The 26,329-nt window shown below is 40.5% G+C and overlaps 1 protein-coding gene across 2 annotated transcripts in view; it reads right to left on the bottom strand.

The window, feature by feature from the left end:
• Nucleotides 1-26,329, bottom strand: part of LOC122549803 (thrombospondin type-1 domain-containing protein 7A-like) — a 589,911-nt gene that overhangs the window by 393,826 nt on the left and 169,756 nt on the right. The window contains exon 2 of one of the 2 annotated variants that reach the window (XM_043689852.1): nt 3,647-4,213. In XM_043689852.1, coding sequence (XP_043545787.1) covers nt 3,647-3,806 — 160 coding nt within the window. In that variant the 5' untranslated portion in view covers nt 3,807-4,213. Of the gene's footprint in view, nt 1-3,646; nt 4,334-26,329 lie in introns of those variants that run through there. The other variant, XM_043689854.1, reaches the window with a different exon arrangement.

The following is a 26,329-nucleotide window of genomic DNA, read 5'->3' as shown; positions in this document are numbered from 1 at the left end:
GAGAGCCTTCTTCGACCTGTGAAAGTGTTTGAGTTCCTAAAACATTGCTGCCATCTTTCCACAGTTGTCTCCTGAGCAGCCAATTTCAGGTTTTCAGGTTTCATACTGAAATTTGAGACATCGGTCGAATTTTATTTTTGCATGCTGATCGTTCTATCTGGAGATACAACTAAAATGATTCTAGCTAACCTTCTCAAGTTAATAAAAGCAATATCTTTGCAAGTTAACCTATCATCAACTGGATCTAACCTCTACAGGAGTATTATAAATTAAATCCATGACACATAGGTTTGCTTAAAATTATTCATGAGATATGGGTATCACTAGCTAGGCCTTTATTTATTACCCACCCAAACTGTTCTGGGGTGAATGTGGTGGTGAACTACCTTCTGAACCATTACAGGGAGGAAGTGAGATCTGCAGATGCTGGAGATCAGAGTCGAGAGTGTGGTGCTGGAAAAGCACAGCAAGTCAGGTGGCATCCAAGGAAAAGGAGAATTGACATTTCGGGCATAAGCTATCTATCAGGAATTCCTGATGAAGGGATTTTGCCCAAAACGTCGATTCTGCTGCTCCTCGAATGCTGCTCTCGACTTTGAACCATTTCAAGTCCTTGCTGTTCGGAAGGCAGTTCCAGGATTTTGACCCAGTTAGAGTGGCAAATTGGTGGTGTATGGCGTGGAAGGGAACTTGCAGGTGTTGGTGTCCTGATACAATTGCTGAATGTTGAAGATATTGAGCAATTTGTGTGTATATATGTAAATACTGTATATGAATGTACAGCTCAAATAAGAGGAGGCATACTGCTACCGCAACTTGCTAAGAAATGGGTGGCTGGACATGATATTGAAATTAAGTAGGCTGTTTTGATTCTTAACCTCTTTGTTTTACTAACTTTGCTAATGCCACCTCTTCAATTTTTAATTCATCTCCATTCATTTCCCAAACCGGAGGCATTTTGTGGTCTGGATGCCACTAGTATAGGAACATTCCGCGAATCCAGTGTTACTAGGATGCAACAGGTAGAACAAATGCAGATGAGATATTTCCATCATATGTTCTGAGGAAGGGCTCCTGGACCTGAAACATTAACTTTGATTTCTCTTCACAGAGGCTGCCTGACCTGCTGAGCTTTTCCAGCAACTTCCGTTTTTATGTTCATCATTGGTTTGGTGCACCACTCTCAATTCCAGCAAAATCTAGGTTGGGCAAGTGGTGACCTGCTATAGTTACATACCACTTTTGAACACCATAATACCTACTCATACCACTTTCCATTTAATGCCACAGTCACACAGAATTTAATGTTTATTTATTGCTTATTTGTCATTTCTTGGTTAAGAGGCATACTTCGTGATATTTCGTATTGAATAAGGAATATTGAAATCTGACAGCAATTTTGCGAAAATTAGCAAGGATTAATATACTGGTGTCTGAAATTCCAATTTAGATTGGGACTATCCCAATTTTTACTTGCTGAAATCAAGCTTTAATATCAAAGCCTCACCTTTAACATCCATTAGTTCAAGTTTAGTTTCCAGCAATCAAACCCACCTTTAGAAGATTGACTCAAAGTAATTGGGAAAGTAGCAATGCTATGACCACCTACTGAGTTAAAGCACAGTGATTTGTATCAAGTTAGAAAGATATGTCATATTTGAAAAACTTTGTGTTTAGCACAAACTATGTGGGATTTTGTTCTGGCTTGATGACAGCAAGAGATAAAAGACAGCATCAGACTCTTGTTGAACTCTTGGCAAACTATACTCTGTTTTCAGCTTCATAATATCAGTCTCATTATAAATTGAACAGTCTGCACTGTATGTAAGTAGGATTTTTTTGTTCACTGTGTAAGGAATTATCAATGTTTAATGGTTGTCATATGTATGACTAATGCACATAAATTTGAGATACTGTGTCAGTATCTAATAAGGAGGAAATCACAAAGTGGAAATGTTATAGCTGTGCAAAGCTGCACAAAACTCTGGTGCAGCTGCATTTGGTGTATTGCATTATAGGAAGGATGTGGAAGCTTTGGAAAGGGTTCAGAGGTGATTTACTGGGATGTTGCCTGGTATGGAGGCAATGTCTTACGAGGAAAGACTGAGGGATTTGAAGCTGTTTTCATTAGAGAAAAGAAGGTTAAGAGGTGACTTAATAGAGGCATACAAAATAATCAGAGGGTTAGATAGGGTGGACAGTGACAGCTTTTTTCCTCGGATGGTGATGGCTAGCACGAGGGGACATAGCTTTAAATTGAGGGGTGATAGATATAGGACAGATGTGAGAAGTGGTTTCTTTACTAAGAAAATAGTAGGGTCGTGGAATTCCCTCCCTGCAACTGTAGTGGATTCGCCAATTTAAGGGCATTTAAATGGTTATTGGATAAACATATGGATGAAAATGGAATAGACAGGCTTCAGATTGGTTCCACAGGTCGGCGCAACATCGAGGGGCAAAAGACCTGTACTGTACTGTAATGTTCTATACTCTAACTGCCATTTCCACGTCCTATCACAGAATTCACTGACCAGGCACTGGGGGAGGTAATTATCCTTCAAAGGAGAATGGGGAAGAGGTAAGACCCCCAACGTGCACTGGCCACGAACTGGCGTATGTGAGATTGATGAATTTACCCTTAGGGTGTCATTGCATGACAGTACTGGTCTTGGTGTCTCTCTGTGAAGTTGACAGACCTCTGCTGTGTTGCCGGATAGGTTGACCACTGAGAAGCGGTCTTTCAATGTTAAATGAACTGAACAGCATGTTCGCCCCAGCGCCCAGAGAGAGCACTGTTAGGCTATCGACTAAGCACTGTTCCATGTGAGGTAACATTTCCCTGTGAGCTCTGCCTGTGTTTACGCCATTTTGCCAGAATTTCCGCCAAAGTTACAGCGTGAAGAGGTTGGGGGAAATCTCTGCAAATGTTATTCCTTTGTCTTCAGTGCGTCCGGATTTGATTAGAGATTGAGCTCCTCGATACATTATCTAAAGACTATCCCATTCATACTCTCCTGAACTCACACTGGAGCAAGGTGAGAGATGTTTAATGCCACTGTTATAAATCTAAACTACCAGATTATTATTTGCCTGATGTAACGATCCCCCAACTCGGGCTCGTTAACTCAACACATCCGCTTGTGCAAATGTTCAAATAATTCAATCTCGAGCTGGCTTACAAGAGAGACTTTCACTGATCGAGTGGATTCTCCTAACACTGTGGGGCTCCGATAATAAATCCCACTAATGATCACCGCCGCTTCTATTCCGTGTCTGAGTGATTTTCTCTCTCTCTCGCACTCCGTTGAGCTGCTGGTTGGAGCATTCACTTGCTCCACAGTCACAGAATGGGGGGTGTTCCCTCGCTCTGGGGATGATGCCGAAGCATCCCGCCCTCCCGCTCTGACTGTCAGCTCGGTGATAGTCTTGGAAATGAGTATCCGACAGGACAGAAACAAACTTATCTAGAAACAATCCTACTCCACATACATAGTCTCATCCCATAATAAAAGACTGAAGTACTTTGGGGAGGTGGGGGAGGGTACAATTCCAGTGTAGGGGGGTGGACAGCACACTACTGAGCCCCCAACATTTAACACATTATCTGGTTGAAAATAATTGAGAGCCTTAATTATTTTGGCCCTACCTGGTTTCCACACATACACAGATTGAAACTCCTCGTCAGCTTCTGCCTTCACATTCCGGATCCCAAACACCAGGGTTAACACCACACCAATCCACTGTGCTGAAACAGCACAGCTCCTTGAACATCTGAGTGAAGCGGTGATTTTCCTCCTCAGTCTCATTGCTCCAGAATCACCAGGCTGTTTCAGCGTGACTCCAGCTCGGAAGACAAAGGATATTAAAAACCCTTGCCTTGTTATGAGAGATTTCTTTTTGTTTTCTCTTTAAATATTATTGCCGAGAATCCGTCTCATGTACGATGCAGGAAGTCCTTCTCCAGATATCTTGATTGGACGAATGTGGAGAAGATGCCAGGCATCAGAGAGAAAAGAAATGTGTGTGCGTGTGTGTAAAATATATATATATGTAATACAATAACGAGTCGTGCTGCAACCGTTTCCTCACTTCCCGAGTCGGTGACAAGCGACAGGATTCACTCAGTTGAGGAGAGCAGCTGTCCACTAGGAGCTCCGGCTGATACAGCGGGTCATGCAGGGTCTTGGAGGCGGCAGCAAGTCATTCACACCAGCTGCACAGAGAGAAAGAAACAAATGCTGTAATGCCACTGCCTAGATATGCTGCATAACACTGCTGTCTGCACCCAGAACCATGTGGAAAAAGCACACCAGCATATGCGTGTCTGCACCTGCATCTTACAGCAACCAGAAAGTCAAGTGATGAAACCACTCAGAGCTGGGTAGGTGCGAGGGAGTGGGCGGGAGGGGAGGATCTCAGTCACCAGTCCCCTGGAGGTTTGCATTTTGTATTTTTTTTAATAAAATACTCCCTGGATTCGTCCTTTTCAAATACATTAGATTAAAAGGCGTCTATCAAATAATTCCCGCCCACCATCTATTTAAATATTCTAGCGCCACAGCAAATTAGCAATGAGTGCTTACGAATTCCCTTTTGTTTATCTACCACTTTTCACCTCGAAGAGGGAATTAAGAGGCTCAGAAAGCTTGCCACCCTGTCCCTTGTTATCACCCCTGATAAACAAGTGTGAATGACTTTTTCTCGACTGTCAGAAAACAAGCATCGAAAGATTATCACTCGATAAAGGAGATTCGATATTGCTGTTGATTTTATGAACCCCCAGATAGAGAAAGTGAAAACAAAGCGAAAGCCCTGGGAGCTTTGCAGCTTTTGAAAAGCTCAACCCCGGCTGTGCACTACAACAAAAATGTGTATCAGAAACGGCTGCAGCATTATATTACCGCTTTATGTGTTGCAACGTTGTAGATTAAAACACTTTCAAGATAAAGTGAATTGGATTTAGTGATGTGCTTGATACATGACTGTAACCATTTTTGATCAGGGAGACTCGCTTAAATTAAAAAGCTCTGTGTCAGCCAGTTTATGGATGTATATAATTGGAGTTCTGCAACTGCTATAAGGCTTTGTGTGAACTGAACTTCTGCCATAAAATAAATGAAGTGAATGGACTTGTGTTACACAATGAAGTCCATTTGTTCACCTTACACAGTCAGTTTAATGCAGTTATACAAAACCGTTATGGTAAAAATAGGTGGAAACAACATCAGACAAGAAGTATTTTGAAGAACAGGAATTAATTTGTCAGCATTTTTCAGAAAAAAACAATTGAAAATAATTCACACAATTCACAAACCTATTGGTTAGCAAGGTACGTTGGCAGACATTTGTTGTTTAACCGATGACTTAGAAAGAATATTGCAGTGATGTCAGTAATGGGAATGATATCAAAACAACAAAAAAGGAATAAAGTTGACGGAATCGAAGTAGGGAGGGTTTAGGACTGAAGAGCGGAGGTTGGATGAGAAGACTAATACAAGCTCCAATGTATAGGTGATTGCTATCAATATTGTCACAATTTCAGCGTGGTTATCTCTCTGATACAGGATTTTGTCAGTTATGTACTGACAAGATGTCAATGTTCAAACGTCAAACTGTGCGAAGGCGAAATCTGTACCAGCACTGAACTCAACTATCAGGTGATTGTGTTTTTGAAAAAAAACTGATTGGTCCTAAGCATGTGTTTTTCAACAGTACTGTGCCCTGAAACATAATCAAATAATAAATCACACTTTATTGTTTAATTTGGAAGAGCTGGTATGGAATGGTTAACCTCGGAGCTTTTGAAGAGGTAACAGAGAGGGTTGATTTTGCAAGGCTATTGTGTAGTTTACATGAACTTCTGAATGGTGTTTCATACGATGCCATACAACAGAGGAAAGTTATAGCTATGGAGTGAAAACAGCAGTAACAATATGGATACAAAATTAGCTGAGGGATAGGTTCCAGAAAATAATAGTTAATGAATATTTTTCAGATTGGTGGAACATGTGTAGTCTAGGCCCCCCTCAGTTCATACTGAGACCTTTGCTTTTCCTGATATAAATTATCTGAATCTTGACATGCAAGGAGCAATTTCAAAATCACCTGAATTTGGGAGCATTGTAAATTGTGAGCAGAGCAGTCCAGAATTTCAAAAAGATACGGACAATTTGTTCGATTGGGAGTGTAAATGGGGGAGGCAATGGCCTAGTGGTATTATTACTAACCTATTAATCCACAGACCCAGGTAAAGTTCTGGGAACCCAGGTTCCTAATCCCACCATGGCAGATAATGGAAACTAAATTCAATTTTTTTAAAAACTGGAATTAAAAGTCTAATGATGTCCATGAAACCATTGCTGGTTTTCAGAAAAAAACCATCTGATTCACTAATGTCCTTTAAGGAAGGAAATCTGTTGTCTTTACCTGGTCTGGTCTACTGGTGACTCCAGACCCACTACAATGTGGTTGACTCCAGACTACCTCTGGGCAATGAGGATGAGCAGTAAATACTGGCCCAACCAGCAATGCCCACATCCTCTGAATTAATTTTTTTAAAAAAGATGAAGTCCATTGCAGAGAAATGTGAGGTAATATATTTTATACAGAGAACATAGGCAGTAAAAAATAATGGATAATATTCTAAAAGGTGTGTAGGACAAGAGAAGACCTGAGTGTATTCATGCACAAGTCACTAAAGTTGACCACAGAGATAGAGGGGTCAGTTAATAAAGCATACAGCATTCTACAATTCATTAATAGGGGCATAGAATCAAAAACCAGGAAGTTGGTGCTGAGCTTGTATAAGACACTTGTTAGAGTACAGCTAGAGTACTGATTACAGCCTTGGGTGCCACATTATAGTAAGGATGTGAATGTATTAGAGAGAGTGGACAAGAAGTTTACTAGAATGGTTCCAGGAATGAGAAACATCAGGATAAATTGGAGAAGTTGAGGTTATTTTCCTTGGAGAGTAGTAGGCTAAGATGAGATCTGATAGATAATACTTTGTCTCAATGACACCGACATAGATTAATGAGAAAGCAAAGTCATAGCGTTGATATTATGGCACATAAACTGTATGATATTTTTTCTTTAGCCACATTTAACAGCAATGATTATCACATTCATAAGTGTCCTGTGGAGAATTGTTACCTTCTTAACTTTTTTTCGGTCTGCAAATCATGAGGAAATGTTTCCTCTGAAGAACAAATCAAGTTTTGCTGTTACCATGTTGTTAAAGGATAAAATCTCCCAAGATGCATTACAGAGCAGTGCAAGGTGCATGGAAACATCGAAATAGTATTAATGTAATCCTGAGATATATCCTGAGATATTACTAGTATATTTTTAAGGTATAACATCTGAGGCAATTATATTTGCATACATACAGAAAATAGTAGAATTGCACAATAGATCCCTTGATATCAAAGAAAAAAAGTGATTGGATGACCAGTCACTTGACTATTGGGCTATAAACAAGTTCTTGAATAAAATAAATAGAGAAGAAACAAACAGCAGATAAAAATCAAGTACAAGCTATATTGGCACATAGATACAGAAAGAAAAAAATGTCATTGCAGGAAGTACTATAATATTTTATGATTTTCTCAGTCATTAATAGAATTTGTCAGCCCAGCAATGACACTGAGTGGACAAATTCACCAAGTAGTGCAGTTCTAACCTATCATGACTAGGAAAACTCCTACTTGTACTTACACACAGAATCTCAGTCAGAATGGTGGTACAAGTAGATCTTCCTTAAAGTGTGTTTCAGCAGCACGAGTTGCCTATAATGTTGCTAGGAAATTAGGGAATGCTATTTTAGAGAATGCTTACCTCTGCTTGCAATATTGCGAATCCAGAGGTGATTGTTTTGCATGCTTTGTTCTGTGCACACAATGATGTCAGCTGCCGTCACAGCATGTGAGAGGTGCAGTACTATACCTTGAACAGCTTCATCTCAAAAATTAAACTAATGACCATTCATTGCTGTCTCTCTGAGACAAGAATATTCTTGTATATCTCCTGTATAAGCCCTGTACAATTCCTGCAGTACTGCACTATTCTTATAGATATCATTTGCCTTTCTAATATGTTCTAGTACCTGCATATCACGCAATCTAAACCAACCCCCAAGAAACAGTCAGAAGATAATAAACCACAGCCATGTACTTCCGCAATCACAGCTGCACCTGAAGATGGTGATGATAATGACCCTCTGTCCCTACATTAACAATATGTTTTCAATGTAATGTATTCAATTTACTTTTGTTTTGTTAATAAATATGATTTAAAGGTTCATCCAGGCTGCATTATACTTTGTGTTAGGCTTTTGGGTGATTTTTGAGTGATCGTGAGTATTTTTTGTTTGCTGATCTGCCCCAACCCCACTTTTCCCATAGGCTCCATTATTTCTATTAAGTGATTTTCTATTAAGCAAAGTTTCACTGGAACACAACTATAGTGTTACAGGAGAACTACCTATATCACAATAAAGTTCCAATCAATGACCTATGGCTGGGAAAGTGTATGTCTATGAAAGTCAGATGAGGACAGCATTGAGTTTAATCATAATGGATCCAATGTTGAACAGTGAACACCTGCATGCTTGCTTGATTCATGAACAATGGTTGTTTGAGCAGATGAAGCATGTGATGCTGAAGACGTCATATGAGTAGATAATTATGGAAATGACTCGAGAAAAAGGGAGAACAAATTAGTGTTCTTGTCCTCTTCCTAACTTGCAGCTTGGGAGGATATTGATCTTTGTGATACAGCAATATTACCATCTCACTTTTGAATAGCACCTCTAAATTATTGAGTGACCAAAGGCACTTTACTGAATAGTAACAATGGGAATGAAAATATTGAGCCAACGTGCAAAAGAAGAAGTGACTGAATATGTGTGGAGAAAGGATGAATTTTCAGCGGATGTTAAAGGACAAAAGGGAAGGACAGAGATTGAGTACCTCTGAAAAAGGATTTCACAAAACAGATCGCCGAAGCTTGAAAGTCTTGTCATTAATATTTAGAGGGAGGTCAGGATGCATTGAAGGCTAAAGTCAAATGATCAAATGATAAACACAAACGTATTGGTCTAAAGGAGGTTCCAGAGGTTGAGTGGAGTAAAGTTGTGATTGGGTTCGGAGATGCGGGCAAAAGATTCATGCATTGTGCAAAAGGCTATGGATGTCTATCAGCCAAGCCAGAAGTGATGGATCATTGGGGAAAGAATATCAGGCTTGGTGCTCAGCTCAGGCTAGAAAGGACACTAATGTTATGTGTGAATTTGTTAAATAAAAAGAGAAGCAAAGAGTGGCTGGAGGCATCATGAAGGGAATGGAGTTTGCAGCTCGTATCACCAGAAACAGCAGCTTTCAATTTCCCAAAGTCCTGCTGAAGAAGCTGTAACACATCCAAGAGTTTAATGTTAAGTAGTGTAACAGGATGCAAGAGGTTGTAGGATTAAAATAAGGTGTGTAGAAATAAAGGTGGGTTTTGTCAGCTGGATACCGAAATGATCCATGTTTGCAGCTGATATCATCAATCTATTATGTGAAATCAACTTCCACAAATTTAAAAATAGTGAAAAGTTGTTGGAAGACAATTCATATAATCAAACATGCAAGCTACAGTGAAGGGATTGAATTGAATAATAATACATAACATGGCCAAAGCCATGGATTCTATTAATACAAAAGGCAAAGTATTATGAGTACTGGAAATCTGAAATGAGTTCTAAGAAGTTATCAAGCTGACATATTATCTTCCTCTCCACATACTTTACCTGATGTACTGAGTACTTTCAGGACTTTTGTTATTACAGATAACACTTACATCTTTGCCCAAGATGGTGTCTGGGCTATGATATGTGCTGAAGCTGAACTAGAGGAATTTGAACAGAGGATTTCTGGTGATGTTGACACAGAACTGCGATGTGATGACATACTGTCATGTTTCATGGAACAAAGCAAGTTTAAAGATGTGTTCAGAAAAACTGAAGGTTGAGGGTGGACTTTTTGAATAACAGCAAGTCAGACTTAACTTGAAGGTTGAGTCTCCTAATATTCTGCACAATGTATTGTGATTCGAAAAAGCATATGAATTTGATGTATATTCAGCATAGATTAGTTGATGGAGAGCACAAATCTCATTTTTTAGAGATTGACATTCTGAAGAAAAATTTGTAGCACAGTGGGATTGGAAGGGGAAGGTGAGAAAGGTCAGATGAAAGAGTTAGAAGAAACCTGGGAGCATGAAGGTAAGATGTACATTGGAAACCAAGGGTAAATCAGTTGTAATTGTTGTTCAGGATGAGCCAATGCTGACTGCTCCAAAAGACATGTTGGAGGATAACAACAAAAACTTACAGGCTCTCATTACAGGTTCAAGTACAGTGTTAATTATGCAGAATAATTCAGAATATAATTGATTGGCTGTTGATAAAGGCTGTTGTCTAATCAGATCTCAGGTTTCTACTGGGGATCTTCATGTGACATTTTTACTCAGAGTTTGAATCTTTGCAGTTATCTTCCCCAGAGAGCTATGGAAATTCAGTCTTTGAATATATTTAAAGTAGAGTTGACATATTTCTGATTATAAATGGCATTCAGAGTTTGTGGATAGTATGGATAAAGGAATTGAATCATTCATTCAGCCATGATTGTTACAAAGCTAAGAGCAGCCTCGAGGGACTGAATGGTTATTCCTGTCTGGTCTTTTCCCAAGGTGGGGGAGGTCAAAACTACGGGACATATTTTTAAGGTGAGAGGAGAAAGATTTAAAAGGGGCCTGAGGGGCAAGTCTTTCACGCAGAGGTTGGTTCGTTTGTAGAATGAACTGCTGAGGAAGTGGTAGATGCTGGTAAAAGATGTTTGAATAGGTACATGAATAGGAAAGATTTAGAGGGATATGGGCCAAATGCAGGCGAGTGGAACTACTTAGTTTGGGAAACTTGGCATGGACGAGTTGGAGCGAAGGGCCTGTTACCATGCTGTATGACTCAATTTCTGAATAGACCAAATTACTTGGCCCATTAATCTTTAAGAAAATGGGGCAGGATGTTCCATGAGATAGTGTGGTCTGAAATGCAGGATTCACTTCCTTTCTTAGTTACTCTGCTACCGGTATGTCTCATCATGTCACTGTATGTCAAGGCAGCTTGATGGACAAATTGTCGCCATTTCGAACAATTTGTAACAATCTCCTCTCAGTCATTCATGTAAATCGTTCAGTGCTTCAAGAATGTCTGAAATGTTTCCTTTATCCCCCTCTGGCAATGAAGGCTGTTCATTTTTGTTCTAGGATACAAAGCAAAGAAGAAATCTCAGAGTGGCTGGACAAATATTAATGTGGAGTAAAAAAGACTTCAGATCTGCATTGGCTGCCAAGATCCCCATGTGTGAGGCCATAAAAGAAAAAGACATTACAAGGACTAACATGAGAGCTTTAGGTATGGTGATGAAGTGTAGTAGAGTGAATGACAAGAAGGGAGATAACCAATTCAAAACAAGTTCAAAATTCAAGGATCAAAACAGATGGAAGAAAGTGACAGTACTTGCAGGGCAATGAAGGAACAGTCAATAAATCTCCTACAGTACATGGAATTGCTTTATACACAACTCTGAACCATTGATATGATTAATAATGAGATGGGGTACTGCAGCTAGAGACATCAAATACAATTTAAGAAGAAATGTAACATACTCCATCAATTGCAGTTTACATATGGAGTGAGAGTGAGACGAATTTCATAAGTAAAATGGATCTCAAATTTACTGTAAGTTATTAAAGCACATTACTCTTAAGAGAATTGTTTTATAGGGGTGAATGTAGTAAACAACAATAACACAAAAGAAGAGATACTAATTTTCTCCTGAGCATATGTTTGAAAAAAAAGAGCTCAATAGAATTGTTAAAAAAAAGGAATCCTGACAGAACATCTCAGGTTCATTGAGTTAGGTCTTCTTTCACATGCATGAAAAGTCTACATCACTCACTGCCACCTGCACCATGCATGAGTTATGAGGCTGTCACACTTATGAGAGAACCACCATATTCAACAATCTGGGGTGAGTTACCTTCTGTTTATTTAGAAAACGACATCAGTACATTTATATCATAGGGCAACTGAAGGAGCTGAAGTGCAACATTTTCACTGTCAAGACTCCAGTCATTCTAATAAATAATGATATATTAATGCCAACGTTTTAGGTGAACAGTTAAAAGATTAGTATTTGTAAGGGTGAAAGCCAGAATGTGAATCTGATGTTTAAATGTTCCATACATCTTAGAGATTTCAAAATCATACAAGTGACAGTAAATTACTTTTCGTTTTATTTTCATGGAAATATAAGAGACATTTGTACTCCTTCAGAAATGATAGCATCAAATGGGATATTCACTGTAAAAGGGCAACTCATCTTTTTTGCTACACTGAAGGATCAGGCTGCACGGATCTAACAAGGCATATTTCTGATTTCTAATCTGAGCTACAATAGATGATTTCAGGTGGGTTAAATAGGGGTGCCACAGTTGGGCATGTGATCCTGTACTACAGAAGGAAACATTACGTAACCTATCTCTTCTGAATGCTGTTTGAAGTTTGGCAGAGGGCAGACAGTGGAAGACTTGGTGGTATCCATCTCAAAATTGAATAGTCCACCATTAAATAAATCAATAATGGGAACCTGCTTGACATACCAGGGTATGACTTCATTCTCACAACGATACTTTAACAAATTGTGACCGTACTTTCAGCTCAATGCTAGTCTGATATCAAGCCTTTTCACGACATCAGTGACCCAAAATTGGCATTAAGGACACAAGCAATTGTTAATAATCATATAATGTCATCCAATGTTACATCCATCCTATATCTCTATGAAATGTATTTCTCTTAACCACAGGCCCCTTGCTTTGAAAATGTAGCATACCTTCCAGAAAAGTATGAGAGAATACCATGCAATATAAAAATAAATTAAATGTCGGTTATATGTTAGGAGAAATGTTCTTTATCATTAACATAAAGTTGTACACTTCAGACATATTTCCATCTAGCTTTAAACTAACTTCCCAACAGGAGTAAAAGTTGGTCACTTTGTTATTTGCAGCAATGTTTGTAATACATAATAAGCAGAACATTATTTCTCCTTTATGTTAGATCCAAATTTATCAAACAGAACAGATGATCATCTGTTTTATTTCCAAATGTGTTGCATAAATTCTGAAAAGAGAGACTTGTCTGATCAAATATTTTCTTTCTTCCATTGGGAAGATTAAATTGTCAGTAAATGTATTGCAATGGCACGTTTAAATATTTAGCACATATTTATATTCATACTTTCTGTTAGAGATTGCACCAGATGCTAATACTTTCATTGGCATGAAATAGGTTTTCATCGACTGTCTCCTAATGAAAAGTGGAAAGATGATGTCATTGTGGTACCCATATCACATAGCTTATTTACGTAAGTAGGTGTCTAAAGGTTAAATAATAAGTACAAACAGAGCTGACAATCAAAATTATATATATATCTCTAGTGAATACATATTTAAGGAGGTTTCAGTTACTTTCTTCATATTTTAAACACAGTTTCGTACAAAAAATTTAGTTTTATAAGTTACAAAACAAGCTATCTAAATATTGCTGGATAAAAGCTGTTGTGATTGTTGTTGTGTCCAACAACATGTTATACAATGTGTCTCACTTAGCTATAGAGAACAAAAAGAGTACATTTCTTGTCTTGAATAAATTTGTTTATGTAAGGCTGAGTGGTAGAAGTGGTGCTACAATTAGCTTCCTCTTGCCCAGTTCAACGAGGAGAAAAAGAAACAACAAAGGTTCCTGTTTCTAATTGTTGTTCAGTGAACTAGAAAGTCTGCCTGTGTAGAGAGGAATTCCTGAGCATACTTGTGTTATCCCAATAGTTATTTAGTCTGTAAGACTGAATGCATTTAGCCAAAGACCAAAGTATCTCTGGGAGGGATGGCATTTAAAGCAGGAGTCAAGGTGCCTCAGCCCATAGCCTATAGGTCACCTTTACCCATCAGGCTTCAGCTTAATTGGGGCTGGTCCACCATCAGGATGATTCCAGTGGTTCCATAGACATATCCCAAGTTGGTACCTAATGGGCCTAATTAGCTACACACCAGACAGTTCAGGTTCCTCCCTGTCAGTCTCTTGATTCAAGTGAGTTTAAATTTGTATTTTGGCAACTGCTACAGGGACTACTTAAAATTGTGATATTGTTTCAAATGATTATATCAGACTCAGAGATAATCAAAGTGATTATCTCAGTATGACCGAGGTTCAAGTCCCACCTGCTCGAGGGCTTTGTAATAACAATTCTGAACAGGTTGATTATAGAATATCTAGCCTGTGGGTCCTTTTAAAAAAACCCTTGCCATATGGTAACAACGTACAAATATACATTTACAATTTAGTCTTCTGCATTTTACCTTCATAAATGGCAACAAAACTATTTTCACAGAACTGTAAAAGGGTCACCATCCACAATCAAATTAATTTCAATTTATTAGCGAATTAAGATTCTACATGAAAGGATTACAACGTAATTACAATAAAGGATAACTGTTAATTATTCCCTGAAGGGCTCCCTCTAATGTTGACACATCAATCTACAATGCACAAATGTTAGAAACTGTGGGCGGAATCATACTGGGGTCTGAACAGCATGAATTATGATGGGATCGCATGAGAAGTCTAATAAGGCCTATCTTGATGTCACGAGCACTGATACATCTTATATTTAACTACTGTATGTTGAGGGACGTCTGACTAGGTAGCAGAGAGTTATGTATGAAGTGCAAAACTGCATGTTAACTTATTAAACACAGATCCCACTTTATTAATATTCACCTTCCTACTTTACCAAACACACCAAGCAATCTAACATCAAGAATTCTCGACATGGGTATCCAGGCGTGTATCAACCAGCTTCAGCTCACCACTGGCTGCAGGGAGTCTCCATATTGCTCAGGATGAAATGGCATCTCAGGACACGGTTAATAGCCACTGGCCCTTGTCTACAGAAATTGGCTGCTGACATTTGACCTCATGCAAACTCTCAGACCCACTTGCAAAATGCTTAGGAAAAAAACCTGCTTTGCAGGGTACACCAATAACTAGCATTGAGTGGCTGCTGCAAGTGCATATTGTGCACAAGAACAGGCACTGGGTGGCAGCTTGAACCAGGCAGCAGCTCACGGCAGCCCATTCGCTCTCATCGCCAGCTAACCTAGTGCCTACTTGCATGCCCACTGCATTTCAGGCCTCACCTTGCCTTGCCATGGTGCGTCATACCTTTTAGCGCATTGGCACCTCAGACAGAGTTTGAAGGTTATCTGTACTATCACACTGATCGGTTCTTTTGAATGGACACACAGACAGACTGCTTGCCATGCCTGTCATGAGGAATTAGTCCAGGTCAAGGGACAGCTTGCTGTAGAGCATACAGACACACCAATCTAATACACACAGCATGTGTAAACATACTTCCACTTTACTCAACTTCAGAAACTGAGTGGGAGCTAGTCCTCAGCCCAGTCCAGGAAGGGCCGCTGCTGGTCACAAGATTCCGGTACTGTCAGTCACAAACACAACCTGTGCACAGCCCTGGGGGTTTCGCAATGATCAGTCATCCATTTGGGTCATCAGTCATGGGTGGGACATATCTGACTATAGATATGGGCAACAGACCATTCTGTAGGGCCAACACAAGCATTCCTGATGAAGGGATTATGCCCAAAACATCGATTCTTCTGCTCTTTGGATGCTGCCTGACCTGCTGTGCTGTACCAGCACCACACTCTCGACTCTGATCTCCAGCATCTGCAGTCCTCACTTTCTCCATTCAGGGCAGTTGCCTATCATCAGTTGGGGAGTTGCAAGACAGCAGTCAGGGATCTGGTCAGTTATAACCATGAATTGCTCATCAAAGTTGGTCAGATGTTTGGGATGAATAATGGTCTGTACAATGATCATTGAAGAGGATACAAGGGGGTCTGTACAGGTGAATCACTGTCTGAAGGTGTGGAGCAGTCAAGGCTGGGGGTGGAAAGCATAAGTGTGTGTTGAGGTGTGGACCAGGGGAAAGTCAAGGTATAAGCAGCAGAAAGGCTTTGAGGGCATGGTAGGAAACTTGGAGGGGAATATTGGCAGTGACCATCACCAGGGCACATACTGGGGAGTCCAGTGTCCAGAACTGGCATCATTACAGTGTAAGAGCAAGCCTGGGGAGTTAGGGAGGACAATTGGAGTTCAGTATGGTAGGTTTCCACAGGGGAGAGAGAAGTAGAAATGAGCTGTCAAGCTCCTACAAGGTAAAAGGGCTCACAGAGACTATGGGGAGCACCTTGTGACCAGGCAGAGCATGGTGGTGATAGTATCCACCACAATCTGCATTCCCTGTTATCAGTTACTTTTCACTAGATGTCTTTCACTGCAACTGGATGATGGCTGGGACATTGCCCTGGGTGGGTGGACTTAGTGTCAGCTTGATGGTCAAAAGAGTAAAACCAAGATAGTAGATGCTAAGATGTTGAAGGGGTGAAAATGTGAAACATGCATTTGCAAACTACACCTACATTTAACATCTAGTCATGCCTTCACCCATTTTCTTGTGGAATGAATATGATTAGGGTTTAAATACTAGTCCAAGGCAATTTACACCGTGCAAGATAATGGGGCTCCTGAAGATGTAGCTCCGTTGCTTCATACAATCCCTACAGCATGGAAAGGGCCATTTGGCCAACAAGTCCACACCGACTCTCCAAAGAGTACCACATCCAGACCCATTCACCTATCCTATTACTCTACATTTCCCCTGACTAATGCACCTAGCCTACATATCCCTGAACACTGTGGGCAATTTACCATGGCCAACCACCTAATCTGCACATCTTTGGCAAGTAGTGGGATGACTGTGGTGCTGCTGGTGTTGTGCAGGACAGCAATACAGTCCAGACACAGTGTGCTATATCATCCTGATTGCCTGGGTCCTGCATATTTTGAGGAGGCTACAAGACAATGCACCAAATGCTGAGGAGCCGGAGGACCAGGAGCAGTTTTCCAAGGAGGTGAATGAGGACATTGGGGAAAAAAAATTCTCCTTGTTAGTGACAGAACTCAGCTACATTGGGCACTACAAACCAGACAGGATCTGAGTGATACCTGGCTCCAGTAGACAAGAACTGGCTGCAGCAGGCCATCTTGAGCTGTAGAATAGTCATTGGTGATCACACCAGCATTTGGTTTACATCATGGGTGATCTGGGTATTCTTCAACTCATTTGCCATTGCTTTTGCGGACTGTAAATAAAAGCTTATGTTTGGAATTGTCTGATTACTTGTCTGTATGTGATGTCCCCCATTTGGACAATAACAAGCTGCAGGTCTCCAATGAGCGTTGCAGTAAAGGAGCTTTGACTTTGAGACTGTGTTCAGACAAGGTGCAGCTAAGGAGGGTTAACTGTGTAGGCTGGTGGTTAAACAGTGACTAGGGTGAGAGAACGGGGTTGCACGTGTGAGGGAAAGTCAGCCACACTGGCTGTTTGTCACGACCAGTGAACTTTGTGGCTGATTTGCTAGTTGAGGCAATGGTCAATTGGCAGTGCTTGCCTGGATGCACAGTGGTCTTTCAAAGATGGGGCAGGAACCAGCGATGCTGGTCTTTCAGCTGATATGTGGTAAGTAGCTGGTTGTTCCAGGAACAGCATGTGGTAAGATGAAGCTAGAAGGGGCAAAGGGGCAGCTCAACTACTTAATGAGGTGGGTGTGTTACAATACAACGAGAGATATTGCATGGCCTTGTGGTGAGAAACCCAAAAAAAAACTCAATGCAACTGACAGCCAAAAAAAAGATAAGACTCAGATGCAATTTTCAGTTGAAGTGTTTTGACAGATAGTCTACCTTGGTCCAGCGTGACTATTTCATTTTCCACTGTTCACCAAATCTGCCAGCCAGCTCTGGAGGAGGCCTTTCTCAGGAATCATGCAGCCAGGGAGACTGAACCGCTGTCACTGCTAAATCCTTCTGGTCGTCACACCATGGGCAAACTTTCAAAGTCCAGCTGCACACCACTTCAAATGCTGCAATCTAGGAACCGTCCCTCATAACTATATGTTTGACCTTTATCACTGAGGATGTGGACCACAAGAAAATCTCATTTCCCACTTGACAGACCCCTTGAGGAGTTGGTGGCTGGAGAGTAAAACAGTCTGCTCACCTACTGACCACTACAGGTAGCCATGACATCACATCAAGCTAGCCTGGATTCAACTTGCAGCTTAGGTCAGTGTTATGTCCTGGGTTAAGAAGAAAGCCCAGCACCATAGGAAGAATGTAGTGATCTTCTGCATTCTTCAAGATTAAGTGACATTATCTTCTCCCTGCTACCTTACATTCACAGAGCCACCATTCACTCCAACATTGTCATTGCATCTCACCAAGCTCCTGAATTACAAGTATCTGTTTTGAATAACTCTCACTCAGATCATCCTCCCAAACTATTAATCTTTTCAACCATTGCTCACTCACTCACTACAGACATCTCCTCACCTTCTCTTGCTCAAACATCACTACAAACTGCTCTTGCAATCTCTTCTATCATACTCAATACCTCCCTTTGTCTCAACACATGACAAACACACAAAACCAGGTCAAAATATCCAAGTCCAGTGGAGAGATGGCAAACAAGGAGAAAGTACTAGATTTTCCCAGAGAAGGGCATGACCACTCATGCGGAAACCTCAATGGGAACCAATACAGTAAGTTACATTCTGCTGTGCAACGCTGCTCTCCCCTTACAACCAATGCTCACTCATTCTTCATCTCCTCATAGGCAACTAACTCTCTCTTCTCTTAAGCAAATACCAGCAGCTCCACGTGAACATCCTCTAAGAGGCCAAAACTCTCAGCTCCATCTCTGAGAAGAAAGCCACTGAACCCTCAGAGGATGCAATGCCACCATTGCACCTTCCACCAACTCCCAACACTTTCATCTCAGTAGGTTCTCTAAATAGTTTATACCTGGGAGCACAATTTGGTGAGAACATCACTGACTCAGAGCACTGCCAGAGGCCAGGCAAATGGTGAGCATCTGTCCTCAGACATTAATAACTGTAGAGACAGCAAAGCTGTTTGTCAGAGACACTCGATAAATTTGATCCAACATTGCAGAATTCCACCAATGTTATCAGTACTTTGCTGGCTCTGGCATGCATAACTCTGGATGTTAGCATAGGTACTGCAATGGAGAGCAGGTCGAGCATACACAGTGTCTCCTCTTCATTGGTCTAGCCATAGGTCCTCAGCATCAAGAGTGAAGTGAGATAGACATGAGGAACTTACTGGGATCTCATTCCACAGAACATAGAACAGTACAGCACAGAACAGGCCCTTTAGCCCATGATGTTGATCCTCATGTAAGGCAAACCTAATGTACGAACCCTCAAATTTCTGTGACCATATGCATGTCCAGCAGTCTCTTAAATATCCCCAATGACCTCACTTCCACAACTGCTGCTGGCAACGCATTCCATGCTCCCACAACTCTCTGCGTAAAGAACCCACCTCTGACATCCCCTCTATACTTTCTGCCAAACAGCTTAAAGCTATGACCACTTGTGTTAAAACTTTCTGCCCTGGGAAAATGTCTCTGGCTATTAACTCTATCTATGCTTCTCATTATCTTGTACACCTCAATTAGGTCCCCTCTCTTCCTTCTTTTTTCCAATGAAAAAAGTCCGAGCTCAGTCAACCTCTCTTCATAAGATAAGCCCTCCATTCCAGGCAGCATCCTGGTAAACCTCCTCTGAACCCTCTCCAAAGCATCCACATCTTTCCTATAACAGGGCGACCAGGACTGGACGCAGTGTTCCAAGTGCAGTCTAACCAAAGTTTTATAGAGCTGCAACAAGATCTCACGGCTCTTAAACTCAATCCCCCTGTTAATGAAAGCCAAAACACCATATGCTTTCTTAACAACCCTGTTCACTTGGGTAGCAATTTTAAGGGATCTATGTACCTGCACACCAAGATCCCGCTGTTCCTCCACACTGTCAAGAATCCTGTCTTTAATCCTGTACTCAACTTTCAAGTTCGACCTTCCAAAATGCACCACTTCGCATTTATCCAGGTTGAACTCCGTCTGCCACCTCTCAGCTCATCTCTGCATCCTGTCAATGTCACGCAGCTTACAACAGTCCTCTATATTGTCAATGATACCTCTAACCTTTGTGTCATCTGCAAACTTGCTGACCCATCCTTCAATCCTCTCATCCAAGTCATTAATGAAAATTACAAAGAGTAGAGGCGCAAGGACAGAGCCCTGTGGAACACCACTCACCACTGACTTCCAGGCAGAATACTTTCCTTCCACTAGCACTCACTGTCTTCTGTCGACCAGCCAATTCTGTATCCAGACAGCTAAATTTCCTTGTATCCCATTCCTCCCAACCTTCTGAATGAGCCTACCATGGGGAATCTTATCAAATGCCTTGCTGAAGTCCATATACACCACATCCACTGCTCGACCCTCATCAACTTGTCTAGTAACATCCTCAAAGAACTCAATAAGATTTGTAAGGCATGACCTGCCCCTCACAAAGCCATGCTGACTGCATTTAATCAAGCCATGCTCTTCCATTTGGTCATAAATCGTATCCCTCAGAATCCTTTCTAACACCTTGCAGATGACAGACATGAGACTAACTGGTCTGTAATTGCCAGGGATTTCCCTATTTCCTTTCTTGAAGAGAGGAATTACATTTGCCTCCCTCCAGTCCTCCATTCCAGGTGCCGTTCCTCTCAGGGTGAAAGCTGGCTAATTAATAGAGAACAACAAGTTGTAAAAAGGATGGCATTTTCATGATGGTAACCTGTAATTAACAGGGTCAATGGGGGTCAGTGCTGGATCAGAATTATTTAAAATATTTATGAATGACTTGGATGAAGAAACTGAATGTATTATAACCAGGTTTGCCTGTGACACAAAATAGGTGTAAAGCAACTAGGAGAATGACACAAGAGTCTGCAAAGGAATATTTACAAGTTAAACAAGTGGGCAAGAACTTGGCAGATGGAATATAATATGGGAAAATGTGAAGTTATGTACTTTGGCAGGAAGAATAGAAGAGCTGAATGCTTCTAGGTATTTTCTTAATCAACCTATTCAGCAATGTTCTGACAAATTTGGAGTGAGACTTAAACCTGGGCCTTCTGATTTACCATTACCGCTGCACCAGAAGAGCCATTAGGGCATATTATCTGTAAACACTTGAAAGTGGGATCACCTGAAAAAAAACCAAGTATATAATAAATGGATAAAAATACATTTATTCAGTACCATAAAAGGTCAGCACAATTTTTTTTTATGCCATTTGCACCTGGAAGGGACTAAATGTCATAATATCAGTAGAATTTGTATAATCGAATGAAGTCCAAACCCAGATCATTCATCCTTGAAGCAGGTTTTAATTAGGTTCTCTTTATCCCTTGGGTTCAACAATGCATTGTGCTGCCATGCTGTCTTAGCCTGACATTCTGGCCAGTCTCCTCAGAAGATTCCTGTTATTCATCTATTCTGCTGCATGCAGGACTTCCGCCCAGGTGTGAAGGATACAATATGCCACAATGATGCAGCACACCCTTTCTGGGCTATAATGCCCCCTTGGAGTAGACAAGACATCAAAACCTTATCTTCAGGAAACCTATGGTCTGCTCCACTGTTGCCCTGGTGGTGTGATGGGTAGTGCTGTTTATATGTTCTGTGTCAGTCTGAGTGTTTCATAAAGGTTTCATGAGCCTTGTTCAGAGTGGGTGGTTCTTGGCTGTCCCAGAGCCATTCTCCTATGGCCCGAATATCTTGGAAGGGAACAGGAACCTCAAGATCTCTTAGATGTAAGAGTCATTGAGATTTACTGCACATACTGCCTCCAAATGGCCTCTATCTTTGTCACCCAGTTTCTCTGAGTCACCCAATATAATGGAGCCCATCTCAGACTTGAGTTGCTTGCATTTCCGAGGACCTCATGAACTAATCCCTGATAATCCTCCTGATTGTTACTGTGAGAACACTTAGGCCTGACGTGGCTTATCCCCTTAGACTAATTTGAACAGAACTACCCCAACTGACCACACTCCAGACTGATGTCTCTGCAGCACCCCAACTGATCAACTAGTAATTGCAAACACTTGACCCACAGACCAGCTGTGGTCCAATTGCCAGACTGCAAGGTTACAGATCTCCACTTCCTGGTAAGATCAAATGCCTGAATGACCATGGCACCTCTGTAATGTAATTCAATGAGTCCATTCACTGACTGAGGCAGTACACCCGAACTGTGTGTTGTCCCCTTTCACATCACCAAAGTCTGCATTCCCTTTGGCTTTCACATCTAGCCACTTGCTTGAAACACATGAAGCATGTTTGCCACATAACCTGTGTCCACCTCCTTGACTGCTCACTATGACAAGCTATTCACCTCCCACTCTGCACTGAAAACAATGCAAGCCATTGAGGTTTGCAGCACTGATGGCACTGTGTGGCCATGTGACCCACAGAGAGGCTGGCAACCTGTTAGTTGCTGCTGAAGTGTGCACTCAAAAAGCAATGTGAGATTGACAGAGGCTGGCAGCCTTCAAGTAAGTGATAAAGTGAGTGAGAGTGAAGAAACTTGCTTGAGGTATCTGTGTCCCTGCCAAGAGTAAATCTTGGCAGAAGCATGAAATGTTATACTGTCCCTGTGCTCCAAACTAAAGTGTTGAAGGGTTACTGTGTCTGACTCAGTGAGAGAGCAAGTAAAATGAAGCAGTGTGCTTGGTGGTTTGCCAGTGCTGATTTGTGTGAATGAAAGTTGAAAAAGGATGGTCACCCTGAAGCATCATAGAATCCCTACAGTGTGGAAACAGGCCCTTCAGCCCAACAATTCCATACTGCCCCTTCAAAGAGTAACCCACCCTCCCCCCATTCCCCTATCCCATTATCCTACTTTTACCCCTGACTAATGCACCTAACCTACACATCCTTGAACACTATGGGCAATTCAGCATGGCCAATTCACCTAACCTGATCATCTTTGGACTGTGGGAGGAAACCGGAGCACCCAGAGGAAACCCACAGAGACACAGGGAGAATGTGCAAACTCCACATAGACAGTCACCCAAGGCTAGGATCAAACCCGGGTCCCTGGTGATGTGAGGCAGCAGTGCTAACCGCTGAGCCACCATGCATTTTAAGACCTCAGCATCTCCTCTTTGTAATGTAGACTCTTTCCAAGATATCACAATTTATTTTCCCATGACTTTCTCCACAGTAAATACTGATGCGAAATATTCGCTCAAAATCTTACGAGTCACTTGTGGTTCCAACATAGATGGCCTTGTTGATTTTTAAGGGGCCCTATTCTCTACCTAGTTATTTTTTGCCCTCAATATACTTACAGAATCTCTTTTGATTTTCCTTAATCTTATCAGCTGAAGCTATTTCATGTTGTCTTTTTGCCCTTCTGATTTCTCTCTTAAGTATACTCCTATGCCCCATAGACTCCTCAAAAGATTAACACATGTTCAGTTAGTACTTACTTAATAATGGATCCAGAATTTTTTAATGACAGGTGTTAGGCAATCTGACCTATAGTTTCCTTATTCCTCCTTCCTTCATCAAAAAAGCCTGCATTACAGTTTTCCAATATGCTGGGACATCAAGATTTTTGAAAGATTATAACCAAAGCATCAATGACCTCTAGGCCGTTCTTTCAATAGCCTGGTTGCAGATAATCAGGTTTAGGGAACTAATTAGTCTTCAGTCCAATCAGTTTGCCTCTAGTCATAAAATCATATCAGAAGTACCAGGACATTTGATCCATTGAGTTAGCTCTGCAATTCAATGAAATCGTGACTGATCTGATAATCCTCAACTCTACTTTCCTGCCTTATCCACATAACCCTCGATCCATTGATAGAAATCTGACTATCTCAGTCTTGAATAATTTTAACAGCCCAGTCTTGAAAACCCTCTGTGGTAAAGAATTTCACAGATCCATGAGAAAAAAAAAATCACCTTATCTCTGTCTTAATTTGGTGATTCCATACTCTGAGATCATTTCCTCTGGCTCTAGATTTTTCCACAAGGGAAACAGTCTCTCTGCATCTAAGTTGCCAAGCTCTCTAAGAATCTTGCATATTTCTGTAAAGTCTCCCTTCATTCTTTTAGATTCCAACGAGGACAGACCTGATCTACCAAACCTCTCCTCATAAGAAAATGTCTCCATACCCAAATCAACCTAGAGAATCTTCTCTTGACTGTCTCAAATGCCAAGATGTCTTGCCTTAGCCAAGAGAACAAACACTGTTCCCAGTTTTCCAACTATGGTCAGATTAGTGCCGTGTCCGGTTTTAGTAAATATCCCTATTTTTAGATTCCGTTCCCTTTGAAATAAAGGCTTTCCTAATTAGTTTCTGAACTTCAATGCCAACGTCTTGTGCTTCATGCAGTAGATCCCTAAATCCCTCCGGCTGCAATTTCCTGAAGAGTTTCTCCACGAAAATAATACTGTTTTCTAATCTTCCTGTCAAAGTGCATAACTTCACATTTTCAGACATAATGTTCCATTATCTTTAAAAACTGTGATTGTTTTAAATTCACCCTTCCCTTTTGTTCTTGATTTTCTGCCTTTATCTTCCTAGTGTTTTATCTGTGAAACCAGATGCAAAATACTTATTCAAACTCTGCCATTGCCTTGTTCCTCATTACTAATTCCTTAGCCTCATCTTGTAAGATAGCAACTTTTACATTTAGCTGCTCTTTTCTGATTCATATACTTGTAGAAGCTGTTACTGTATCCTTGTGTTTCTTGTTAGTTTACTCTCATTATAATTTCTGCCTCAATATTAATTTTGATACAGTCATGGAATGTAGTGCAGAAGGAGGCCATTTGACATGTCTGTGTGTGTGTGTGTGTGTGTGTTGGCTCTCTGAAGGAGCAATTCACCAAATGCCACCACCTTATCTTTTTCTCAATGCTCTGAATTTTTTTTTCCTTTTCAGCTAATGATCTAAACTTTCTTCATTAGCCTCAATTAATCCAGTCTCCACCACAGATTCTGGCTATGGGTACTAACTACACACTGCACAAAAAACATTTTTCTTCATGTTTCCATTGCTTCCTTTCCTTAATTCTGCACATAGTTTTTCTTCATCTACTCTATTCTGTGTCCTTATGTCTTTTGACTCATCAATTAAATCTTTTCTCAATCTTCTCTAAGGGGAACTATCCTCCCATCTTTTCTGCATAACTGAAGTTCCTTGTCCTTGAAATCACTCTTGTGAATCTTTTCTGCATCCTGTAATGTGTTCATATTCTTTGAATTCACCGACTCCCTAAATTTCCAAGTTAAGCACTTCATTAAATGTGTAGTCAATTTGGCCTCAGTGCTACTTATTCCAATAAAGTCTGAAAAGTCCATGAGTAATTCGGTGTGTAATAGTGGTAAGCATCTTTCACTTGAGGCTGACTAGAAAATCCAGGTTAATGTGTGACTTAGCTGCAAATACTAAATGAAAAAAACCAAACATTCTTACAGTGTTACTACTATACACGCCAGCTCTGCTAAAACATTCATATGGAACAGGAATATTTTTATGATTGAGAGTAGAAGGTTGTAGATTTGTAGCAGGCTAGGGATGAAAGATCATCAGTGCTAGATGTAAATATTTATAAACAATGAGGCAGGTCAAAAAAGCTAAATTACCTTCCTTCATTGAACAACTTCTAATTTTCTTAAATGCATGGAAGTGTTCTAATTAATCATAAAAAAGAGCACTTGCTTGAATCTGCATAGAAAGTTTATATATTTGCTCATGAAAAGAATGATACTACTCTCCCTTGTTTTGATAAACCATGAAAAATTATCTTCCTATTTCATTAACATGTGGCACACCATTAGTCATCAAAATATGTTTTAATTATTCAACAGGCACACCAACCAAGTTGTAAAAAATTATTTTCAAAATCAGTCTTATTTTATAGCCATGAAGAAATTAATAATGATAATTTGCACGTGCATTATCTTTATGTGTCTGTCGTCTATTGTGAAGATGAATGTACAACATTTAAAACCAGCTCATTATCGCAAGTGATTGGATTTTAATTTCTTGAAGCTGTGGTCGGTTGAGCCTTTTGCTATTAGGTAAATTTGTTGCATGCTGAGAATAATTTACGTAAAGCAAGAAAAACATAAGACAAATGATTATTGATATGTAATATTGAAGAATGTGTCAGCATGTGCTGGAAATCACACACT

This window comes from Chiloscyllium plagiosum, chromosome 5, assembly GCF_004010195.1.
Source record: "Chiloscyllium plagiosum isolate BGI_BamShark_2017 chromosome 5, ASM401019v2, whole genome shotgun sequence".
Taxonomy (NCBI): domain Eukaryota; kingdom Metazoa; phylum Chordata; class Chondrichthyes; order Orectolobiformes; family Hemiscylliidae; genus Chiloscyllium; species Chiloscyllium plagiosum.
Note: the sequence above shows the minus strand (reverse complement) of the source record. Positions and strands in the feature narration are given on the sequence as shown.